General features: G+C 48.1%; 1 protein-coding gene across 1 annotated transcript in view; it reads right to left on the reverse strand.

The window, feature by feature from the left end:
* Positions 1-1,353: 1,353 nt before the first annotated feature.
* arb2a (ARB2 cotranscriptional regulator A) overlaps positions 1,354-20,254 on the reverse strand; it is a 76,597-nt gene continuing 57,696 nt past the window's right edge. The window contains exon 10 of the mRNA XM_030359247.1: positions 1,354-1,407. Within this exon, the coding sequence (XP_030215107.1) occupies positions 1,354-1,407 (54 nt within the window). The remainder of the gene's footprint in view (positions 1,408-20,254) is intronic.

Consider the following 20,254-nt stretch of genomic DNA (forward strand, 5'->3'; position numbering starts at 1 on the left):
CCACCACACTGATGGGATCCCATGTCCTCCGTGTCTGATAGGGATTTATATAATTCCATATGCTATCACCGGTCCTCAAGGAAAACTTGAACGCCATTGTCTTCCCTCTAAGTCGGCTTGATTGACAACTCTTCTCGCCACCGCACACGCCTAATCATAAACCCACTCGATGTAATCTCGGGCAGATAGTCAACGATAAGGTAAGCTCTTTGATATGTGTTACAGCCGAATTCAATTATTTCGCAATTAACAGCGTTGGCGCGGCGATGTTGTTAATGATATTAACTTTTAGCGGTTTGATCGATTAACATTGTATTACCGGATACGCAGAAGTGTCTTCCCTGCTCACACAGGCTACAATTACTCCACCACCGCGATCAGATTCCCGCCGTATCGAAAACCACGCCGCTTCAAGAAATAGAGATTGATGACATGGAACTCAGGGCGTTGTTTAGCTACGGCTAATAGCGGACCCATATATATAAATATAGGTTCATTTCTTTAATGAGATAACGTCCGTTAACAATGATACATCGTGGCGACTAATTAAAGTGCTGTGTTAATTAGCACAGGCTTCGGTTAAGAAAGCCCGCTGAAGGAACCATGACGGTACATGGACGTCATCGCCGCGCGAGTACTGACCCACCACGTAAATAGGACCGGCCCGTCGAGTTATTTCGGAACGTATGGACGTTCACGGCAGGGGCCCTCACTGGTGCCTCAAACCCAGTCCCCCTCTCCCTCCCTCTCCTCGTCTTCCTGCCCGTCTCCCGCCCTCCGGCAGTCCTGTAAAATAGGAAACCTAACCTCAATATTTTCCCTTACAGTGCTGGGACTCACTGGCCCATTAAATTCTCCATCCCATGTGTCAGCTGGCGCACTTCCACCATGAAATTCTTGTATAATTAAACTTTCTTAATGATTTATAAGCTATTATAATATCCGTATTTCGGCGCAGGTTAAAAGGGACAGGCTTTGAGGGCCAGCAGTTGGGGCCCGACCGGGGAGGGGGAACCCGTGGGGGCCCACCCTTGGGTGGGGGCCCACCCTGTTCTAACAGAGTGCCGGGTGGGCGACTCGCGGCCGACCAGAGGCTGAGCGGGTGCGAGGGACCCGCTGGTTGAAAAGGGAGAGGGAGTGACTGAAGGGAGGAGGGGCTAAGGGGGAGCACTGGGGGAGGGGGGGGGAGGTTAGGTGGGAGGGGCTCTGGGAGACACTAAAGCGGTCCGCGAGTACGGGGTCCTCCTACGACGGGGGGAAATCTACATCTAGTCCCAGACAAACAGAACAAAGAGAAACAAAGAGAAAGCCCCAACATAAACAGAGATGGCCTGTACACGGTAATAGAGAAGATCACGTGGAACCGGACAGAAATCCTGGATACATCTGGATACCCAAGAAGTGGTTCTAAAAACACACAAAGAGACACACAACACCGTCAAGAGAAGAAATAACAGGTGCATCATCGGTGCGGTCACAACAGCAATCGACAACACCATCGATAGATTCAGAGGAAATAGAACAGGACAACATCTGCTCAAATAGAAAGTAGGAGACACTCTCGCTCTGCCCGAACGCACTCTCCTAACGCCACGGCGGAGAAACCAGTGAAAGTTGATCGCTGACAGTGATCGGGCGTCTGCGTCCGAAAAGCTCCCCAAACAATTGAGCCACGGTGCAATAAATCACAGTGTTTAGGAGTGCACACACGCACACACACACACACACACACACACACACACACACACACACACACACACACACACACACACACACACACACACACACACACACACACACACACACACACACACACACACAGATGTTTGCTCTTTGCTGCCTCTCTGACGGCACGCTGATATGATTGCCACTTAGGAAATCAGTGTGTTTTCACACCACTCTCAGCTCTGCCAAAGCTAATGTGTTAAATATCCATCGGGTACTGCTGTCCATCTCTCCTCTCCCCAACACACACGTGTGTACACACACACATGCACAGGACCACACACACAAACACACACACACACACACACATATATATACACGTTTGCACATATCTATAGCCTTAGAGGCTGCTAAACACTAATTTTCTATACCAACTGAGCATAAAGTGGGCATTTCAGCACATTCCTCTAGATTGAGGTGCAAGGAAAAAAAAAAGGGAAGAAGAAAGCTCAACAAGCTATCATGTGCAATCTTCACTTTTATCTGGGGAAAATGGTGATGAAAGTCAGCGCAGTAACACCTTTTCCTTTTGCCATCAGTAAGCACTAAGCAGCGTCTTAGCTAGTTACCTAGAAACTTCCAAGGTGCAAACCAATGTTGCTAGATCCACCGCGACAATGGGGAGATGTAAGCTAAGTGTTGTGAGGGTGGCGGCACTTGCTAATCGCAAACTCTGCCAAGTGTCCTGGTGAACTGCTTTTCACCTCCGCTGTGGAGGAGGGCGGGGGGGGAAACAGTCCCACTCCTCGCCACACAGAACAATACTTGCGGTTCAGGTGCGCGTGCGCGTGAGTGTGAGTGTGAGTGTGAGTGTGTGTGTGTGTGTGTCCATCCCCCCAGGGCAGCAGAAGCAGGACCCTCAAGGGGGGGCGGAGTCTAAGAGCGGTCTGACAGTGAGGGGCTTATGGTGGACGCGAGTAAGTGAATATTGGATGAGAGAGAGAGCGAGCGAGAGGGCGAGCGAGAGAAAGAGACAGAGACAGAGACAGAGACAGATAGAGAGAGAGAGAGAGAGACAGAGAGACAGAGAGAGAGAGAGAGAGAGAGAGAGAGAGAGAGAGAGAGAGAGAGAGGGGCATATTTCTAATGAAAGCGAGTGTCTCTTTGTTGGGGTTATGATTCCCCAACTCCTTCACCGGTCTACCTTCGTACCCATGGGCAGAGGGGAGTAGAAAGTAAAAAAAAGAGTCAAATGAGGAGTGAAATTAAATAAATATGAAGGAGAAAGTGAAATGAAAAAGTAAAGCTCTAGCAAAGGGAGAGCTGGGAGAGGGCAAGCAATATTAATGGGGGTATATAACAATCTGAAAATTAACTTCCCAATGCCACCAGCAATGTTTTAAAACAGCACTTTAACGAGAAAAAGAGGCGGAGAAAAGGGAGAGAGGGGATGGATAGACGGAGACGCTAAAAGTACATTTTATTGTTTTATTGTGTCTAAACTTTGCGCATCTTGAGGCACATTTAGTATTTTGCATTTATAAGTTAACTGTAAATGGTATGTAAATGTATTTGAGTCCAAGAAACGATAAAGAAGTAGAAACACATTAAATTATATTTGAACAAAAATATATTGCTAACATTTTGCTGTCTTGAGGTACATTAATGAATTGATAATGAAATTCGATTTTCAGTTCTAGCTCGATTCACCCAGATAGCTCAGAACAAAAAACATAACTAATTGTCGAATTCACACATATAAGAAAATCCTTAGACTTTTAATTCTTTATCCTTATTTTGTACTTATTATGGTGTTCTTCATTCTGGGAGGTTAAATATTAATAATTATATAAATACATTTTGTATAAGCAATTACTAAATGTATCAATGCATCGAAATACACATATTCATCATTTAGAAATACAGCTAAGTTAGACTCAAGCCAATAATTATAATAATATTATTGATAAAAACAATATCTCAATTAGTTAACTGAACCAAAGCAAATTAAAAAGTAATTAAATAACTTTCGCAACTAAATATGAAGTAATTGAACATCTTAAAAATATATTAAATAAATAAATAAATGTTTTAGCACAATACAGGTCGACAAAATCGAACAGAAAATCTGTTCAAACTATTTTACTTTTAATGACTCACTTAATAATTTCAAAAAACAGTATTGCATCGCACTCTTGCAAGTGGCTTTCATGTGTTATTGTTGATTAAAAAACAAAAGCTATATTAAGAGAAACAATCACAAACACACACATGTACATACTCAGGCACACACACACACGCTCACACACACACACACACACACGTCTCTCACTCTAAAGTATATTATTAATCTTATATATAAAAAAAAAGCAATTAAATCAAAGTGGTATAGAGCCTGAAGCCATGAGGACTGTCAATTCTGCTGGAAATGCCACAGAAGATTACAGTTGGGTTTGTGGATTGTGGGTTTCCATGAACCCTTTTTTTATATTAGGGAGTCAATTATTTCTCATTACTGAAGATGCTATTTCGGAAAAAGACCTTGTCAGTCAATCATGCAAAAAAAAAAAAGTCCTGGGAAAAAAAAGCGTGAATGCGGGGGGGTGGGGGGGGGTGGAGGTGAGAAAAATAAATAAAGAAAAACAAGTCGCTGACCCTTTTTTCCCCTCCTAACTCCCTGGTTGTAGTGAAATTACCTTCTTAACTGTTACACCTCTGTCAGGCCTTTGTCAGAGTATGGTAATTAGGGGCCTTCAGTGAGGACATTTGAAGAGAAAGCAGTTTATTTATTAGTTTATCTCCGACGAAGGCTTTATGCCCAGCTGAAGGTGAGTTTGGATGTGCTGATTATCTTGTCATTCTTTGCCTCCTATTTTTTCCCCTCTGCGGGCCGTGTGCGTATAAACGCTCATGAGCGCTTGTGCGTGCGTGCGCGCCGTCACGCACGCCGGCCTTGTGTATAGGTGCGAGTCCGTGCGCGAGAGGGGGAGGAGACTGTGTGCGTGCGTGCCGAAATGTTTGTGCGTATTTGTGTACTTTTTTTGCGTCTCCTTTCAACGCGGTGATGGGCGAGCGCAGCACATTTGTGGCGTCCTCTTTGTTCCTCCTCCGTTTGACACTCCAAACAATGGAGAGGCTCCACGCCGCCGCCGCACGGACGGGAGCTGACAATTAGCCTCATCAAACTCCTCTCATCAGCTGTCCACGTCCCGTGTGTGCGTCTCATATATATTTATATATAATAGCATATACGTAAAGCATATACATACAGCACATATTTTATAGCATGATCCGAATGAGCATAATCCAGAAATAACAGTTTGCAGAGGATCACTTGCAGCGAGTTCACCAGATCGTCTCGATGGAGAGAGGCAAGGCAACAATGAGCCAAGGAGTCAGACTGCTACTATTTAGTGGAACGATTACTACAAAGTAGAGTCTCCATTACTTGTGACGGGTTATAAATAAACAACCAACGGCCTCTCTCTATATAGAATAGTGTGTAAAGTCAACTCTGCAACTGTACTATTCTTTCTGTCTGTGTTGGTCTGCTGTGTCTTGCTTGTTTTCTGGTGGCCATTTCACAGGCAGACACTCTCTGACTGACCCAAGGGGGACAGTGTTGACGTAGAGAGAGAGAGAGAGAGAGAGAGAGAGAGAGAGAGAGAGAGAGAGAGAGAGAGAGAGAGAGAGAGAGAGAGAGAGATTGTGCGTTGGCATGTCCATGTGTGTTGGCCACTTTGCTTGGTGTGTATGTGTGTGTGTATGTCTGTGTTATCCCAAACGCGGTGCAGGGCAGCGGGGCTCTCATGGGGAGATTGGGGGGGGGGTGTTGGGTGCAGAGGTCTGGGGGACAAGCGCCCCCTCCTTCCGGTGGTCCGAGGACCCTTTCATTAACCCACAACCGGGGTTCAGCAAACAGCCGCAACAGGGGGGGGAAGAGAGAGAGAGAGAGAGAGAGAGAGAGAGAGAGAGAGAGAGAGAGAGAGAGACAGAGAGAGAGAGAGAGAGCGAGAGCCCTGATGACCCTCGACGTCTGTCCGAACCCGTCTGTCCACCGTGGTTCTGTTTGGAGGCCATAATGGATGCAGATCTGCTCATCCCCAGCAGACAGGACGCCTGCTTGACGAAGAACAACCGAAAACTAAAAATCAAGTGGGCACGGCGACCAGTACGACGCACGGAACCACGCAACCGTCAATGCACACAAACACACACACACACACGCACGCACGGAGACATACATGTTGAGAGCGATTAAGAAAGAGAGGGAGAGGGAGAGAGAGAGAGAATGAGAGAGAAAGAGGTAACAAAAGACATGCAGTGCCCCCTAGTGTTTTCGTCAAATGCTAAATCAGCTAACTTTGACCCCAAGCAAAGCTTAAAGATAAAAAATAAATGCATAAATACAGAATGATTCATTGCACAATGTACATATAAAGAAATTAATAAAGTAGATTGGAGAGAAAAAGGTCGAGAGAAACAGAAAGACTGACGGAGAGAGAGAGAGAGAGAGAGAGAGAGAGAGAGAGAGAGAGAGAGAGAGAGAGAGAGAGACAGAGAGAGAGACAGACAGAGAGAGAGAATAGAGAGATTAAAGAGCATAAGAGTGGTTGTAGCAGTCATTGGGGAGGTGCCATCACATGTGAGGCGAAGGAGGAGTGAGGGGAGGGGAAAGGTGAGTGGGGGTCATCGGGCTGAGGGACAGAGAAAAGAGGGGAGGGAGGGAGAGAGGGAGGCAGGGTGTGTTGGGCAACTGGGAATGGTCCCTGGGGTTCAGTGGCAGCCAAAGGAAGTGCCTACACACAACAAGGCGATATTTGGTGACAGAGAGATAAAGTGCAAGTGAATTAAAGTGAGTGAGTGAGAGATAGATAGAAAATAATAAAGGTAAAAAAGGAGAAAGAGTTCCTGAAAAATGGCAGCGAGCTGATGTAAGAGGCGTACTCTATAAATATTTAGCATCAAGCTATAACAGCGCCATCTCATGCTAGGCTTCGTATCTGGCGTGCTATTTTACAAGGTGATTTCGAACATGGGGCACTCTTAATTAGTGGCAAGAAAGAAAGGAAAAAATACATGGAAACGTTTCCAAGACCCAGAGGACACACCAGACAGGGCGAATGGAAACATCTGTAGGCCAATCGGCACACACACGTCGTTTAACGGAACATGGCTTTGAGTGCTCGTGTGTCCTCACAAGGAAGAAAGTCAGTCCGTGGATCCAGCCATGAGGCGAGGCCTGCCAATTGGTCAGCTCAGGAAGGCAGGAAGTACATAAAAGGATACCTCCTGCGCTGCAGTGTTTCTGTATTTTCTCATTTTGTTGTTGCTGTACAGTCTCTCTCTCTCTCTCTCTCTCTCTCTCTCTCTCTCTCTCTCTCTTGCTTCGTTTTTCAGAGCACATCGAGCCTTAAAGTGACACATAAAACCCTCCATCACCTTTCAGAGTCCGATTCCCAGGCTTTAAAAATGTGCAAGTTGTAACACAGGTACATTACTTTAGGACACCACTAGGAGAGCAAAATACAAGGGGTGGGGGGGGGAATTTCCCTACTGGATGCTATAGAAAAAGGTACGTTGTACATCAGCTGGATGACCGTGATCGGGGGGCTTGACGTGGGCATTAAGCGCATTGACTGAGTAATGGGAGTCATCCTGCATTCGTGTGTCACCCGCTAGTGAAGCACGATACAAATGATAAAGTTGAATGTAAGAGGAAATACTGAATATGAATGCCGACTCAAACAGACGCATGAATAAGCCAACTGATGAATGACTGTGACACCGAGAGGGGAGTCTGTGGTCGACAAGGCCGAGACCGGAGAGCCATAAAAATACCAAGTCTGGATCCGAGTCAATGAACTTTGTAGTGCAAGACGAGGAGGAACATGGTGGGAGAGAGAGACCCAAAGAGCAGAGAGAGAGAGGGAGAGAGAGACAGTGGTAGAGCAAGATTGAGAGCGAGAGATGAAGAGAGAGAGAGCGAGAGCGAGAGAGAGAGAGAGAAAAAGATAATGAGAGATAGAGCAAGAAAAAGAGAAGAGATGGGAGGGAGAGGAGTACGAGGAGATGAAGAAGAAGCAGGAGAAGCCAGAGCAGGGCCTGGCAGGGTATTAACGCCCCCCCCTCCTCCTCCCTCATCCCTCCCCCTCCTCCCGGGAGTCAGCGGGTTCACTGACATTTGCACCGGGAACCGCCTCAGCCGTTCCTCCAAGATCTACACAAGGAAAAAGAAAGGGAGAAAGAAAGAAGGAAAAAAGGCTCTTTGCCCTTCTTTTCAATCCCCAAGACGTCGGCATTTATGTTGGTGCATGGAACCCACCATTCAGATCGTGGCGAGAGAGAGAGGGAGTCGTGTGTGGGGGGGGGGGGGGGGGGGGAGTGTGTAGTAAAATGGGAACCCGGCTTTGTAGGGCGGCGTTGGGCTGTCTGACAATCCGCCGCCCGGGTGTCATCTGGATTCCTCCCTGCTGTATTGTCTGCATTCTTGTGGCAGAATTAACAAGGTGAGTAAGAGAGTGGAGGGAGGGAGGTGAGGGAGGGGACGGGGAATGACATGTGACAAGCGCTTCATTTGAGCTGTCAATGTGTCATCTCCGAGGCGCCATTCATTGGCCACGTCGGCGCTGTCGGCGTCAGCGTTGGGGGGGGGGGGGGGGGGGGGGGCCGACGAATGTACCCCAACGATAAGCGACGGACCCAGCAGCCCCGCAGAGAAGGTGACCCGGGGGAGGTCTGAGACCCCATCAGGTGAAACCCGGGGGAGGGGGGGGGGGGGGGGGGGGGGGGGGGGTCGGGGTCATTGGGCGGGGGGGGGCGGGGCAGGTGGTCGGTGGGGGTCTGGTGAAAGGAGATGGAGGTCATGTTTGGGGGGTCGAGGTTCATGGTACATAGAGTGGGGGGGATATGGGATAGAGTCCATCCCTTGGACCATTGGAATAAAATTGACTGAAATACAAATAAGTACCAAAAATAAAAGACACACCACAATATCGTGTCTTGGGGAGAATGGGAGGCATTGGAAAATGCAAAAAAATGGGATGATTCAACATTTTATTCCACCACATTTCATTTTATTTCCCTGTTGTCATTATTCTTGGGTAAGAAGTAACTTAGGTCTTCGGCTGGGGAACAAACCAAATTGACACTTCCCTGACAGGAATCCCCTGGATTTGAGTTTTGACTGAATGCTGAAAGCTTTTTTTTTTCTATCAATGGCATGAAGCAAATACTTAGGGCTGAACGAGAGAAAGAGATCAGGTCAATCCACAGTCAGGGATTAGGACGGGTGAAACAGTGAGACTGAAAGAAGCACAAAGGCTGGGTGGAGGAAGAAAAGGACCAGAAACAATGAGCCAGTTTAACTGAGCTAAGCAAGATGTAGAGAGAGAGAGAGAGAGAGAGAGAGAGAGAGAGAGAGAGAGAGAGAGAGAGAGAGAGAGAGAGAGAGAGAGAGAGAGAGAGAGAGAGAGAGAGAGAGAGAGCGAGAGCGAGAGCGAGAGCTAGAGAGAGAGAGAAAGAGAGAGAGAGAGAGAGAGAGAGAGAGAGAGAGAGAGAGAGCGAGAGCGAGAGCTAGAGAGAGAGAGAGAGAGAGAAAGAAAGAGATATGTAGATAGTTTAGCAAATGTAATGTACATAAAAGGTGATTCCGACGTTACCATTTGCAGCTCTTTGGAAATAATTGCTGCTAAAGTGGAGGTTGATTGATCCGATAGAAAGGGCAAGAGAGTATGTTTTTTCCGTTTTTAGCCTTTTGTATTTTTACCATCTAGATTTGTTGTCTTTTGGCAACACTCATGCCAATTTAATTGAGTGAAACATAGAGAGCAATATAGTGAGCGAGAGTACGAAAGAGCAAGACGGCGAGACAGAGAAAGAGAGAGAGGGACAGAGAGAGACAGAGAGAGAGAGAGAGAGAGAGAGAGAGAGAGAGAGAGAGGAGAGAGAGATGGATAGAGGCAGAGAGGGAGCGAGGGTTAGTTTGTCGGACCGCGTTCGACCGGCAGATATCACTGGCCAACAGAGAGAATGGACAATATCTGTAGAGGGAGAGAGAGAGAGAGAGAGAGAGAGAGAGAGAGAGAGAGAGAGAGAGAGTGATTGAAAGAGAGAGCGAAAGAGAGAGAGGGAGCGATGCTGTAGGGAGTCAGCCTATACAGCAACAACAAAAAGAGAAAATACACAGAAATAACACAGCGAAAGGAGGTAAAGAGACGAGGGATGAAGAGTGAAGGGGTAAAGCAAGAGAGAGTCAGATAGAGAGGGGGGTGGAGGGCAGCGGGAGAGAGAGAGAGAGAGAGAGAGAGGGAGAGAGAGAGTGAGAGTGATAGGGAGACAAAGCGACCAGGCTGGGCTCACACGCGGCAGAACAAAGAGAAGAGGTGCAGCATGGGAGCGCACCAACAACGCTGCCACCGCCATGTTAGCCGAACCCCGCAGATGGCCGCGTCCACAGGACACAGTGTGTCGGCGGGCACCAGCCCCGGCTCCACAGCTCTACGTGGACATGTGCACACACCCACATGCATGCAGAAACGCACATGCACGCCGGGGTGAGGGCAACGCCGTGCTCATTGGTCAACTAGTCCCGTCCACCGACTAGGAAATACCAAAAAGGAAAGAAAAACATAAAGGAATACAGACACAATGTGGAGGAACAAGAAGAGGAATTGTTGAATTGTAGTTAATGAAAAAACGACCTTAAACACTCGAGTTAGACCTTGCGTAAGAAACAACGGACGATATGGTAAGAGGTCTCAGAATCATAAACTAAACAAATACTAAAAAGAAAATGAAAGACAAGTGAACACAAGTATGACTTAACTCCCTCCCTCCCTCCCTCCCTCCCTCCCTCCCGTCCTCCTCCCCCGTGTTCGGAGGAGGCCAGAGTGGAAGCAGAGGGTGAGATGTGGAGGTGGAGGGAGGAGGACTGTTGTTCGATTTTAGCTTCGAGCGGATGAGACTCTGCAACTCAGGTAGGAGTAAAGGGGATGCAGAGTGCACGTTGTCTACGTGTGTATGCGTGTGTACGTGTTAGTCTGTTTGTGTGTGTGTATTTGTATGCGTGTGTGTGTGCGTGTGTATATGCGTGTGTGTATGCATGTGTGTATGCGTGTGTGTATGCGTGTGTGTATGTGTGTGTATATGTGTGTTTATATGCGTGTGTGTATGCGTGTATGTATGCGTGTATGTATGCGTGTGTGTGTGCTTGTGTATGCGTGTGTATATGCGTGTGTGTATGCGTGTGTGTATGCGTGTGTGTATGCGTGTGTGTATGCGTGTGTATATGTGTGTTTATATGCGTGTGTGTATGCGTGTATGTATGCGTGTATGTATGTGTGTGTGTGTATACGCGTGTGCGTGTCCTGTGTTTACTGCTGTAAAGGAAGGACAGACCGGTGTATCACACTTTCCTTTCAGGGAGCTTGAAAAAACTACTATGAGAGCAAGTAGTTGACAAAGTAAAAGTGATATTTTACTCCACCTGGCCCAGGTGAAAAAGCAGAAGGGAGAAATGTTATTATGAGGCGATCAGCCATAAAGTTAAACTCCCTCTACCCTTCTCCCAGCTCAGACATCCCCATCCTCACAGTATATCCTCTCCCTCTCTCTCTCTCCGTCTCTCTCTCTCTCTCTCCCTCTTTCTGTCTCTCTGTCTCTCCGTCACTCCGTCTCTCTCTCCTTCTCTCTCTCCACCATGGTTAGTCAACTGAACTCTGGTTGGTACGAGAGAAAAAAAAAAAGGAAAGGAAAGGAAAACAAAAAAAGGAAGAAAGAGAAAGACTGGAGAGAACAAAAAAAAAAGGAAGGAGAGCAACGTGATCAATGCGAGAAGGCGCCGGGCGTCCGTGGACTGGCCAATCAATGGGGGGAAAGAACCTTGCCCAGGGCCTTATGCAAATGGAAGCACGTCCAGTAACCTCGGGAGCGAACATGCGCACTAGATCAATGGGACGGGGTGGTTGGGGTGGGGGGGTGGGGTGTGAACCTTCCAGCAAGATCAGCCACAGCCAGTAAATATGTAATGATGAATCCCTCAAGATCCCCCTGAACTCAAATGAACTTCCAACTTAGGCTTCCCACCATCAAGAGGGTACCGTGAAGAGGACGGAGGGGTCGGGGGTGGAGGTGGGGGTTGGTGGTTGGAGGGGGGGGGGTTGGAAGGTGGAGTCAGGGTGGGGGCTGGAGGTGGGGTCGGGGGAGCTCCAGTGGCGAGGTGGGGGGTGTGTCTCATGTCATCTAGCTAACATCGTGATTCACTTCAAATGCATGCGGCCCCCGCCTGCACTCACGTGCACACAATTATGAGAGAGAAATAGTGTGTGTGTGTGTGTGTGTGTGTGTGTGTGTGTGTGTGTGTGTGTGTGTGTGTGTGTGTGTGTGTGTGTGTGTGTGTGTGTGTGTGTGTGTGTGTGTGTGTGTGTGTGTGTGTGTGTGTGTGTGTGTGTGTACATGCGTGGGATTAGTGTGTCCTTCTTTTCCTACACGGTCAGACGAGGGTAAAAAGGTATACCGGGATCAAGACGACGAACCTCACCTTACCTCACCTTACAATGCTTGCCGGAGAAATAATGATTTTCAATTATGTTGCCATGGCAACGTCGTCGTTCTTCATTTTTCTTTTTCCCGGGTCAGGAGGAAGCACGTGGGCGACTCACCACTCGGAAGCCGCCGTGCACAAAACCGGACGCGCTCAGACAGGAAGCAAGGATGAGGCGAATAGCTCTCTTATTAGTGACTGCTTCCCGCTTTTAAATGCTTCCCATCTTTCCTTTCTCTAACACCGCATCACGACGGAGGCAGAACCACCGGGCCAAAACAGCACAATGTGCTTATGTTTCAAGAGGCAGTCGGGATCACGTTGGTCATATTAATTTGAATGTGTCCCTGTGGTCCCTGTCCCTGACATTACAACACAAAGAACGATCGGTAACCAGACAAGGCTGAAAGACATTGAGGCACCTGAACAAAGACGATGAGTCTGACCGACCGTGGTGTCTGAGTCAGAGGCTGAAGTGACACTCCCAATGTCCGCCATATGGATTCAGTAGAAGAAAACGTAGCAATTAAGAGCAGTACTTAGCAATGTGTCGCGTCTTATCCTATCTATCTTTGTTGTATACGGGGAAAGGTTTAACCTAGCGATTGTTAGTGCTTGCCACTTGGTTCTATGAACATCCTTAGTGTACCGACAGCGTATGTATTGTTGTTTCTCTTTCTTCTGATACATGTCCTTATTGTGAATCTCTTTGGATAAAAGAAAAAACATCTCTACAAAAGACAGATATAATTTAGAGGACTTGCAGAAAGGACGATTATGCATGGGTCATGTAAGGATTGTTACTTAAGAACTTAAAAGCACAAAAAGACGAAAAACCAAACAATGTTCTGAAAGACAGATAGAAACAGCCAATGAGTCTCTGTGTGGGTGAACTGTCATGGGCCGACCCTTTGGTTCAACCTTCAGGTGAACACCGTGGTGTGCATGGCATACATACGGATAAGACTGACAGAAATATTCAGTCTGCATCCTCGCTTGCCCAGCAACAGTACAATAATAACACATAATCAAATTAATAACGATGGTAATCAGAAAAATGCACCGAGCAGCATAAATCTTAGAAATCTCTCTCGTGGCAATCAATCTTTGTCAAATGTTGAAGAAATCCCAAAGACGAGAAAGGGGAGCACGCACACACACACACACACACACACACACACACACACACACACACACACACACACACACACACACACACACACACACACACACACACACACACACACACACACACACACCTCAAAGATGGCACATGCAATCTAGAAACCAAAGATGCTCCTGAAACACTGAGACGGACACCAACAAAGGTGAGAATAATGGGTACATATTGAGGGGAATACTTCACAAAGCCCATTGTGCCAGTATCCTTTTCAGGCTGCAAACCCGCTGTAATTTGGTCTGCGTCATCTGCTTCCTGTCACAATGCGGCACTACAGCTTTGAAATGGATGGCAAATGAAGGCCATTTGTACGTAATCATGGCGGATAGAAGAATCCAGTGGCCCCACAATGCATTGTTGAGGTGTACAGAAGGACCTTGGTATATCTTTGTGACAGCCGGCGCGGCTAAGGTTTAGAGAGCGAGCTCTTTCTTTTTTTCCGCCCTCCCCCAACCCCCCCCCCCCCCCCCCCCCCCCCCCCCCCCCCCCCCTCTATTCTTATTGTTGCTTTATTTGGGGGGGGCCGGAAACAAGCAAATCAATTCAAATTAAATCAGCTTGCCCGGCCGGGACATTTAAACAGTACCAATTTACATCCTTATGTTAAGAGCAGAACTGTTCTCCGCGAGGGCTTTTCGTTCACAAAGAAATAACGCGCCTATTTTTCAGCTGTTTAATAGAGCAGATACACTGTTCTTTCATGGTATATAAAGGACCAGGCATTGTCCAGAGTACATGGCGATGGATAATAAACATAATATATACAGTGATGGAAAACAAGACCTTGCATGATATGCCTTCATTAGCAAGTGCATGCTAACACACACACACACACACACACACACACACACACACACACACACACACACACACACACACACACACACACACACACACACACACACACACACACACACACACACACACACACACAGATACAAACAGTGTGATCACATGCACTGTCAAATACACACTTGCGTAAATAGGTATGAATTTGCGAACACACGTGCAGTCTTTCAGGCTTTAGCACAGTTGGACGGACACACACACACCATCACTGTCAAATAAAAGAGAGTAGGTGTGCCTGTGTGTGTGAGACGGGGAGAGAGAGAGAGATTGATAAGAGAGCGAGAGTGATAGAGAAAGAGAGAGAGAGAGAGAGAGAGAGAATGTGTGTGTGCGTGTGTGTATGCTGTGGACCGCCAGCCTGCTGTGTGGATTGGCAGGCACTTTTGTCACGGTGGTCCTTTTGTTTCACATCAAACAAAACGCCACAGCTTTGCATACGGCTCCACTAATTTCTCCTAGTGTGCCCCGGCCATCTATCAGCGCCTCTCACCCTCTCTCCTCCTGCCCTCCCTGGGCTGAGATAGCTGCTCTGTCCGGGACCATACAGGCTACTGCAGGCTACAGACAGTGATGTCAGTGTGTGTGTGTGTGCGCAGACAGACACACACACACACATACACACACACACACACACACACACACACACATGCAAGCAAGCACACATGCAGGCAGGCACGCACACACAGGCAGACATGCGCACACACACACACACACACATGCACACTGACACACACACACAGACACACACACACTTTCAACATGCTTGCAGCCCGCCAGCTATGGAAAACCTTGAGATGAAGGAAGAAAAAAAAGAAGAAGCAACAGATAGTCTATAAGACCTCAGACATGAATACCGCATTAGACATGGAGCTGCCTTTCGTCAAAGCTTAAGTCGTTTTTTTGTCAACAAATTGCTTGCACTTGAAGTCGGCCTGAACTTGGCTGAAGGCCGTTGTGCGATCTGTCGGACAGTTTAGCAGCGATTGAGGAGAGAGGAACATTACATGTGAGAAGTTTCAGAAAGAATCGTCCACTTGGTCCAACGTGTCAAGTAGAGAAAGGAGGGAAACAAACGACGACAACAACAACAACAACAACACGCCGGACCTCACCGATTGGTCACCAGTGTTCTACCCTTTGGTGCAAACACGCCTTGTGTTATTTTAACACACAAGGCATTCGTTAAACGCACATACTTCCCTTTGTTGTGGGATGCTCAGCACACCAGCGACTATGTCCAAGGCCTAGTGCGAAACGCACAAACAGACATCTGTATGGTCCGTGGTTCCTTGACCATAACACATTGTGGGCCTAATCTCATCGGGGGCCATCACTTTGATTAAAGGGAGAAAAAAAAGAAGAGCGAAAGAGAGAGAGTGCGAGAGAGAGAGAGAGAGAGAGAGAGAGAGTGCGAGAGAGAGAGAGAGAGAGTGCGAGAGAGAGAGAGAGAGAGAGTGCGAGAGAGAGAGAGAGAGAGAGAGAGAGAGAGAGAGAGAGAGAGAGAGAGAGAGAGAGAGAGAGAGAGAGAGAGAGCGAGAGAGAGAGAGAGAGAGAGAGAGAGAGAGAGAGAGAGAGAGAGAGAGAGAGAGAGGTGGTGCCGCGTTGAGGTGGTGGTACAGTAGAGTGCGGGGTTGGCCCATCACTGCAGGGCACCATGTGTTCAGAGGGCTGTTACCCAGCCAGCCATGGAGCCCCGGCGGCTGCGGCCAGGAGCACAGCCCCGTGCAGGGGGTGGTTGGAGGGGTGTGGGCTGAGGGGGCAAGGTTCTTGGCAGCACCGCTGCCCTCAGCATCCACTGGGGCAAGGGTAGGGGGGTTGGGAGGATGCGTGTGCGGGGCAGTGGGGGGACGTCAACAGAAAGATATGCAGCGGTGCTGAAACAAAGAACCAGATCCGACTACAGAAATGAAGCTGAGAGGAGCATGGAGATGAACAATCGCACTTCTGTGGTGGTCGTCGCTAAAGTGATCCGCTTAGTTTATACCAATTTAGAAAATGTATAACGAAGAAAATATGTTCTCAAGCTCTGTTCTCTTTAATTAAGGAATAAACATTAAAAGGCTGATGAATAAATCATCCTGATGATTTATTTAGCATGCCTGGTTCAACAGTATTTTCTTTACTGGCCAGATTCTCTGACATTCAGACGTTCTACAGTAAAAGGTTAACATTTGGTTCTAGGGAAAATGTATTTTCTTTTCAAATGCACAACAAACTAAAAGTAGACGCATTATCTTGATGCTCTGAAACACACTGCGCTCGGAAAATTAAAAAATAATGTTGCTTGTCTTTCCTCCCACTTCTAAACACGCGGAAACCGACTGCTCCGATCTCAGCCGATTCAAGGCATTCAGCTTCGACCTTCCTGTCCTCCTCCTCAACCCATCGGCCCAGCGGCCCGGTCTGCCGGGAGCATCCCAGCCCTGTCTCTGCTCCTTCACCCGGAGCTGCTCCTCCTCTCACCACTCACCCAGGAACAGCCAGAGACGACTACTTATATCCATCATGGACACAAGCCAAACTCAAAAGGTCATTTTAAAGTACACTTTGCATACACAAGTACATCAAATGTGCGTGTGTTCATGTGCGCTAATATAAGAGATTTGTTCTTAAGAACAGTGACTTGGAGATAAAAATCATAAAAAGTGAATCCCAGGCTGGAGCGGTGGTTGGAGAGTTGTATCTCGTTGGCACCCACACATTCGCGTACCGGGAGACAGATGCATTCTTACATAAGACCTTATATAACACCGCCCGTCCCAACCAATACGCAAGCTCCTCTTTCACTCCCGGATCGAACAGGGTTAGTGTGGGTTCGTCAGCCCTTCCTCCTCACCCACCACCTCCTCCTCCCCCTCCGCCGTCGTCTCTCCTCCAACCCCCTAGCAACCAAGGGAGATGAAGAGAGCGTTTGAGGAGGGGAAGGGATGGAGGCAAGACGCTCCTCTGAGCCGCTCCCTCCCCTTCCTCCTTCTCCCTATCCGGGTCCTATCGCCGTCTAATGCACACTTTACATGCACCAGCTATCCTAGATGTATGTACCGTATACAGCGTGTTAATAGTTCCCCTTACATTTCACGGCAATATAGCACCCCTTGAGTTCAACTCAAAATACCACCAACATAAGGCCATGCATGTACCCAAAGGGGCTACATTTAGGGGGAAGGGATAATGAGAGAGAGAGAGAGAGAGAGAGAGAGAGAGAGAGAGAGAGAGAGAGAGAGAGAGAGAGAACGAGAGAGAGAGAGAACGAGAGAGAGAGAGAGAGAGAGAGAGAGAGAGAGAGAGAACGAGGCAGAGAGAGAAAAAGAGAGAGAGAGAGAGAGAGAGAGAGAGAGAGAGAGAGAGAGAGAGAGAGAGAGAGAGAGAGAGAGAGAGAGAGAGAGAGAGAGAATGGATGCAGTGGAAGAAGTACATTTGTCGAAGAGGTAGAATAATGTAGAGAGCGAATGGGGGAAGTGTGTGTGTGTGGGGGGGGCACTCCCTGCAGCCCCGGCGTCTCTCCCGTCTCCCATTCAAAGGCAGTTAGCTGCTCTTTGATGTAACAATAATTAGTCGGTACACAGTGAGGAGGGTTTTAAAAGGAATCAAATTGCAACGAAACACTGGAGTGCGCCGTACCGGGCCCTACATGCACCCGGAGCAGGGGAGCGGGCAGGGGGAAGTTAATGGCAGCACTTTTTGAAGTGCTTCATCAGAAATGTATTTATTAACTGCAGAGGGGAGCAGTAATTAACCCGCACACGGTTTGTTTTCACTGGGTCCTGCTCATGTGTCAAACGGTTTATCCCCCCAGCGACGCTCTCCTACCCACCCCCCCCCCCCCACAGCCAACCGCGCACGCAGCCACACACACACACAAATACACTTCTGTAATTGTGACAAAATGAATCCAGCGGGAACCGCTGTGTGTGAGGGTGCGTGTGTGTGTGTGTGTGTGTGTGTGTGTGTGTGTGCTGGTGTGTGTGTGTGTATGTGTGTGTGTCTGTGTTTGTGTGTGTATGTGTGTGTGCTGGTGTGTGTGCTAGTGTGTGCGCACAGACACAGTCAATGAGGGAAGCCCAGTGCATCAGCTGCCTGCGATCCCGTGTGTATATTTATAAGGCAGCCCTCTAAACTCTGGGTGCCCTGCGAGTGTCTGGGACACTCAGATAGTTACAGGCCAACTCTGAGCACGTTTGAAGTTTGAGGGACAAACATGAAGCTAAGCTGTGGATGACTCGATGGGCGAGGCCACAGTCTGTCACCCCTCAGGACAACTTGATTAAGAGTAAGACTTGAACTAATGTTTCAAGTCTTACTTGACAATCAGTTATGCTGCACCGCCAACGTCACCGCGTTGGCCCGATCCGGCAGATTTGCACTTTACACCATCCGCAAGGATCCGGCCCTTCCTCACAGGGGAAGCAGCTCAGCTTCTAGTCCAATCGCTGGTCATCTCCCGCCTCGACTACTGCAACCCGCTCCTGGCTGGACTCCCTGCCTCTGCGATTAAACCTTTGCAGCGCATCCAGAATGCGGCAGCGCGCCTCTGGTTCAACCTAAGTTCTGCCATGTGACCCCCCTCTTCCGGGACCTCCACTGGCTCCCTGTAGTAGCTCGCATCAGATTCAAGACGATGGTACTGGCATACAAGGCAGTCGATGGAACTGCCCCTGCCTACCTCCAAGCGTTGGTCAAGCCACACACCCCAGCTCGATCCCTGCGCTCAACTACCTCAGCTGGACGTCTGGTACCGCCATCGCTAAAAGCAAGCAAAGGTCGATCAGCAAAGTCACAACTTTTCTCTGTTTTGGGACCTCAGTGGTGGAACGAGCTCCCTGCCGATGTCAGGAACGCAGAGTCACTCACCAGCTTCCGCAAAAGACTCAAAACTCACCTGTTCGGAGTTCCCTTGACCTCTGCATAGCTACCCAGCCCCTTCCGGCCACCATTGTATGTTGTACGTCCTGGCACTTAATGTACGCACTTAATCTACATCACACTTATTTATAGTACTTAATTGTGTAGCATCTCGGTCGCTGCTATCACTGCTGTACACGGGGAATGGCTTGCCCTTCTATGTTCTATGAACATCTTTACTGTACCGACAGCGATATATTGTTTCACTTCTTATGACAAATGTACTTATTGTAAGTTGCTTTGGATAGAAGCGTCTGCTTAATGCCCTAAATGTAAATGTCTTGGCTATCTGTGCGCTTGTGTGTGTGTGTGTGTGTGTGTGTGTGTGTGTGTGTGTGTGTGTGTGTGTGTGTGTGTGTGTGTGTGTGTGTGTGTGCGTGCGTGCGTGCGTGTAAGTGGCCTTGTCTGCATGTGTACATGTGTGTCTGTGTGTGCATGTATTTGTATGCGTGTTTGTATGTGTGGATGTGTGTGTGTGTGTGTGTGTGCATGTGTGTGTGCATGTGTGTGTAATTGAGTGTCTGTATCTGTATATATGTGTGTGTAATTGTCTGTGTGCATGTGTATGCTTGTGCGTGCATCTGTGCACCAATGTGACCCAAAGCTTCCACTAAAGATGAAGGAATGTTTGGACGGAGATGTGTAACGGTGACATCAGTCAGGCCTCGGGGGAAACAAGACGTTGCCTCTCAAAGACACATCCTCACACGTCATCACAGCGAGGCGACACAAGGACGCAGGAGGTCCTCTCCAGCGCGCCCACCTTGTACTCATGCACATCTCCCTAGCTGTGTGTTTTTTTAAGTGGGCCTCGTATGACAAGGACATGACATGAAAGAAGGCAGGGGAAACCTTATGCAGGCCGCTACAAAGGGAGCAGGAGGAAAGGCTGTGTGTGTGTGAGTGAGTGTTTGTGAAATGAAGGGATAGGGGGAGAGGGGGAGAGGGGGAGAGGGGTAGAGGGAGAGAGGGAATAGCTTGTCGTCGTCACACAGGGAGAAAACCCACGAGATTGGGACGCTGTCATCAACAAAACACTGCATGAATATTTAGCAGCCAAATTAGAAATACAAAATACTGAAGAAGAAAAGATATCAGGTGGAAATTTGGAGATG

Source organism: Gadus morhua, chromosome 6 (genome assembly GCF_902167405.1).
Source record: "Gadus morhua chromosome 6, gadMor3.0, whole genome shotgun sequence".
Lineage (NCBI taxonomy): Eukaryota > Metazoa > Chordata > Actinopteri > Gadiformes > Gadidae > Gadus > Gadus morhua.